The sequence below is a fragment of the Sciurus carolinensis genome, chromosome 1 (assembly GCF_902686445.1).
Source record: "Sciurus carolinensis chromosome 1, mSciCar1.2, whole genome shotgun sequence".
NCBI lineage: Eukaryota > Metazoa > Chordata > Mammalia > Rodentia > Sciuridae > Sciurus > Sciurus carolinensis.
In genome coordinates this window covers 177458480-177463649 of record NC_062213.1, presented here as the reverse complement: position 1 = coordinate 177463649, position 5170 = coordinate 177458480, and the positions used below count along the sequence as shown (strand labels likewise).

The following is a 5170-nucleotide window of genomic DNA, read 5'->3' as shown; positions in this document are numbered from 1 at the left end:
CTGGGAGGAGAGGCCGGACACCGGCGTCACGTGACGACCGCGGGACAGCCTTGTTCCCACTGTTTCAAGGGCAAAGAGGAGGGGCGTGGCTCGACTGACATTTTGAGATTGAGGGGAAAAGGAAAAAAAAAAAAAAAAAAAAAAAAAGAAGGGGGGCCACAAATTCCACAAGTCACGAAGGTTAAATGACCAGAGAATGTACTTCGATAGACCCAAGCCCAGGAAGGGCTGTACGGTGGCCGATAAGGGTCAAACATGGTTGGTTCTAAGGTTAGGAAACTAACAGGAGGGAATGTGACCTTGCCAAATATTCACTGTCCGAAAGTGAAAATTCCCTGGGCGCAGTATCATTTTCGCTGAGCTCTGGGGCAGAACAACCGCGCTTTTACACACCTGGGGACCTAGGGGCGAACGTCGAGTAGTGACCGACCCACTCACTATTGCGGGAGGGCGTGGACCGGGTACGAGGAGGGCGTGGCGCCGGCGGCCCTGGGCGTGCGCAGGCGCAGGGGGAGCTCCGGCACTGATGGAGGAAATGGACCTCGTCGCCGAGTTCCCCCAGCCTCCGGGTGCTGCGCGCTGTGCAGACGTTATGGCTCGCTTCGCTGCCGGGCTAGGCGCACAGGGCCGGCGGGTGGTGTTGGTCACGTCAGGTGGCACCAAGGTTCCCCTGGAAGCTCGGCCAGTGCGCTTTCTGGACAACTTCAGCAGCGGGCGGCGCGGTGCAATCTCGGCTGAGGCCTTCTTGGCTGCGGGCTATGGGGTCCTGTTCTTGTACCGCGCTCGCTCCTCTTTCCCCTATGCCCACCGCTTCCCGCCCCAGACCTGGCTGTCGGCCCTGCGGCCTTCTGGCTCAGCCCAATCGGGCTTGCTGAACCTGGAGGCTGAGGAGAATGCACTCCCGGGCTTCGCTGTGGCTTTGCGGAGCTACCAAGAAGCAGCGGCTGCGGGCACCTTCCTGGCTGTAGAGTTCACCACTTTAGCGGACTATTTGCATCTGCTGAAGGCTGCTGCCCAAGCGCTCAATCCACTAGGTGCGTGCCCTAGGGAGCCATCCATTGCCTGGAGGCAAGGCCTTTATTCCCAGCCACTTTCCCCCAAACCTCCTACTTAGCCACCGATCTGTCTGGGAACTTGAGTTTAAAAGGAACTCATCCCATACCCCTCCCCTATTTGTTACACCTTCTACTTCTCTTTGCAGGGCCTTCTGCGATGTTTTACCTGGCTGCGGCCGTGTCAGATTTCTATGTTCCTGTCTCTGAAATGCCTGAACACAAGATCCAGTCATCTGGGGGCCCACTGCAGGTGATGGGCGCTTCTCTTCCAGAGATCTGATCCCCTATAACCAATCATGGGTTAATGTCCTCTTGATCTGGAGATGGCCTTTCTGCCTTCTGTATGCACTAGGCACTGGGGATACAGAGATGAATAAGACACCGCCCTCCCTCAAGGACCTCACAATCTAGCGAGGGAGCTGGACACAGACATAATTACAATACAGAGTGATAAATGCTCTAGTGGAGGTATGTACAAAGTGCAGTCAGATTTGGGGGAAGTGAACTGGGGGAGCTGATGAAGGCTTCTTGGAGGAGATGACTTGAACTGGGTTTGAAAAGATGAGCAGAGAGTAAAAAGTGGGGAAGGTCATTCTAAATGTAGTTATATACTTGTAGTTTGGAAACCGAAAGCTGCTGTGAATCAGAGTGGTTTTGGTAATGCTGTAGAGTGGACTGAAAAGGCAGCTTACTTCACAGAGAACTTCCTATTCCTTCTTTGTTTCGTTTTTGGAGACAAGATCTTGCTATGTTGCCCAGGCTGACCTCAAACTTGGAATCTTTCTGCCTCAGCCTCCCAGGTAGCTGGGATTACAGGAATATGCCACAATGCCTGGCTTCTCTTTCTTTTTAGAAGCTTAGATTTTATCCTGTGTAGGCAAGCAGCACATAAGTAGGAGAATAAGACAGTTTTTGTTTGAAAAGGACATTCTGGCATTTTGAAAGGTGAAGTAGAGAAGAGCAGGAGAGGATAGTTCAGTTGGGGGTTATTGTAGTTTAAGGAAGTGGTATGAAGAGGATAGTTGTGTGGTTGAGTTATTAAGATAATCTAGTGTCTTGGAACCTGAGGGAGTCCTGAGGGAGTTCTTAGTGATTCAAGTAGAATATATATAGGAGAAACTCAATCCATGGGGCCCTTGTACGATAGTTCTTCAACAAATATTTATTGAGTACCTACTGTGCCAGGTGCTATTGTAGGAACTGAGATAAAAAGCAGTGAAAAGAGATACCTAGCAATTGTATTGCTTACACACTGTAGGGAAGTCAAATGCATGCTACTATTGGTAGTAATAAATGCTAAGGAGAAAAAGTGAGGAACTAGTAATATGATTCTTATCACACCTGCTAACAGCTTTTTTAAAAGAGATCTTGATGTTTAGTTTAGTGATTTCACACTTTGAAAACTGGGATCTTTATCCCACATTTTTTTAGTTCTGTCTTGAAAGTATACAAAACAACTCAACGTTCCTCTTTGAAGGTGTTGGCAACAGATGGTAGGAGTTTTGATTAAGTGAAAATCAGTTGTTTCCTCATTACAGAGTTGTGTAATTTATATCCTTTACCATTCCAGTTACAAGTAAATGGAATCTAGAGCCATTGTACCAATGTAGAAATATTTTAAACTGAGAGATTTAAAAATTCAGTATTATTGGACTTCTGCCAGAGTAACATTTGCATGAACAGATTATTTGCATTTGCTTATTTGAGGGTTTACTTGAAGAAATAAAGGAGAATGTTCAAGAAAATGTAATGAGGGTAGCAGATTAGGGCTGATTCAAAAACATGTTTTGCCCCAGAATATGTATGAAACCTTAAATTTAGGTATTGGTATGAACCCCACAGATTCAAAGGCTGTTAAGCTAAGCATTTAATATGCTTTGAAAAGTTTGACAATGAGAGAAATCCCACTACAATTTATATAGGCAAAAATCTGAGTCCCTGATTCCTTAGTTTCCTGATAGGTAGTGACCATTGTTTGCTTATTAAGCTTTTCTTTTTCCAATACAGATAACAATGAAGATGGTGCCAAAAATGCTCTCTCCTCTGGTTAAAGATTGGGCTCCCAAAGCCTTTATAATTTCCTTTAAGTTGGAGACCGACCCCTCCATCGTAATTAATCGTGCTCGGAACGCTTTGGAAGTTTATCAACATCAAGTGGTGGTGGCTAATATCCTTGAGTCAATACACTCCTTTGTGATTATTGTTACCAAAGACTCAGAAACCAAGTTATTGCTATCGGAGGAAGAAGTAGAAAAAGGTATAGAGATAGAAAAGAAGATAGTGGATAATCTTCAGTCTCGACACACAGCTTTTATATGTGACAAAAACTGAACTAAAAAAGTTTTATAGGATCAAAAATTGTTCAGTGGACCAGGGCTCTTACAAATGGCAAGAACTAGAAAAAATTACTTGCTTTCATAAGGACAAAGAAAATAAAGGGAAGGTAAAAGTTGTGGTGTGCAGGCGATATGGGCTGGCTTTTGCCTTTTAATGACTGAACCACCTGACACACTCACCTGAAATGTTATCTTGACTTGGAAATTGAATACTAGAGCTTTACCTTGCCTTTTAAAAAAGCCAAGAAATAAACAGCTTTTTAAAAAGAGATCTTGATGATCTCTTTTAAAGTGTGAAATCACTAATATAATTTTGGAATTATATACTCTGCAAAATCACTAATATGGGAATTATATATTCTGCAAAATATACATGGGATGCCGAATATCCACCTCCTTCATATTGTAGAAAGGGGATTATGGATGCATAAGTGGTCATGCTTCCAAGATCAGGTATTTGAGGGCCTACTCTGTGCCTGGCCCTGTGCTGAGCTATAAGGATTAAAAAGGTGAATAAACATGTTTTGTTGGGGAAATGGACATATAAAAAATTAAGTGCAATAAAGTGTGTGCCCACAAACCAACACATGGGAAGGGTGTTGTTTTTTGAAAACTTTGACAAAGATATGAGTAGAAGTGAAAGATACCTCCCTAAATCGGTAGATTGGAGAACTTCCCATTACATTTAATTTTTGCTTGTCCTAGATTTACTTCATATCTTCAAATATTTCAGAACCACTCTTGAGGTACACTTAATACAACTTTCCACCTGGAACTAGGCAGGGACCAGCTGGTGACTATCCTAAGGGACTCATTACAGTTGGTAAAAAGTGCAGGGTATGGAGTCAATTTAGGTACAGGTAGTACAGGGGCTAATAAATCCCTCAGCAAAATAATGACATTTGTTATGAGGATTAAAACAAGATAATGCATTAGTCTTGTGCCTGGCACTTCACATTCAATAAATGGTTGTAATTATTTTTCCCACAGCAGGGAGGTGCTATGCTAGAGCTCTGTTTGATCCTTGAATCCTGGAAAAAGACAAAGTTCACTGTTCTAGGTTTTTGGTTGGAGGTGCATAAGAAGTACAGGCAGGAAAAAACAACAACAACAAAAAAAACTTTAAATAATTTGTAGGTTGGTGTAGAATGCAATTTGAAAAATGACCATTATTAAAACTGCAATACTAAAGGGGTAGGAAGTAAAAGATTGATTTTCTTCCCTATTCTCATAGGCTCATGTGGATGATAACTGTCATCTTTTTACAGTGGCAATAAGTGGGGTGAAAACTAGAAATTATCTTAATTTTTTTGCCATAATTATCACCTCATGTTAGTGCTTTAAAATAAGCACCATTCTATGCGGAATTAAAGTGTTCTCCACTTCAGTTGATTAATGCATTCAGAGCGCTTAAAAACAGTATTTACCCAAAAATTCTAAGAGAGAGAGAAGACAGAGTAAGGGGGTGTGTGTTAATAGCAAATTGAAGTGTTTAAAGAAAAATGAAAATGAGTCAACAAAAATCAAGAAGGAACTTGATTTAGATTTGAGTACCAAGAAAAGTTTCCCGGAGGAGGCGATACTGAAACTGACAAATAGGTGTTAAGTGGGCTGTATGGTGGTTATGGTGAGCATTTTGGATCACAGAAGGAAAAAAAAAAAAAAAAAACCAAACACTTGCAAGGATTCTGTTAGAGGGAGAGGTTGATGCATTTATACAACAAGGAGTGAATTCCATCAAGAGACTGCCTGTAGAACAAGCAAAGGTTTGCATCTAGA

The 5170-nt window shown here is 42.7% G+C and overlaps 1 protein-coding gene across 2 annotated transcripts; it reads left to right on the top strand.

Moving 5' to 3' along the window:
- The first annotated feature begins 508 nt into the window (after positions 1-508).
- Positions 509-4361, top strand: Ppcs (phosphopantothenoylcysteine synthetase). Of its 2 annotated transcripts, XM_047560696.1 has the most exons (3): positions 509-1034; positions 1202-1305; positions 3063-4289. In XM_047560696.1, the coding sequence occupies exons 1-3, from the start codon at positions 527-529 to the stop codon at positions 3384-3386; spliced, it is 936 nt and encodes a 311-aa protein (XP_047416652.1). In that variant the 5' UTR covers positions 509-526; the 3' UTR covers positions 3387-4289. The 2 variants fall into 2 exon arrangements, with proteins under 2 accessions (XP_047416652.1, XP_047416657.1); XM_047560701.1 differs by lacking the exons at positions 509-1034; positions 1202-1305 and adding an exon at positions 1335-1523 and having other exon boundaries at positions 3063-4361.
- The last annotated feature ends 809 nt before the right edge of the window (positions 4362-5170 follow it).

Excerpts from the sequence above, each read along its gene's own strand:
- Ppcs (XM_047560696.1), top strand. The coding sequence starts at position 527 with ATGGAGGAAATGGACCTCGTCGCCGAGTTCCCCCAGCCTCCGGGTGCT. Across the intron at positions 1,035-1,201 it reads CCAAGCGCTCAATCCACTAG|GGCCTTCTGCGATGTTTTAC; the intron begins GTGCGTGCCCTA and ends TTCTCTTTGCAG. Across the intron at positions 1,306-3,062 it reads CATCTGGGGGCCCACTGCAG|ATAACAATGAAGATGGTGCC; the intron begins GTGATGGGCGCT and ends TTTCCAATACAG.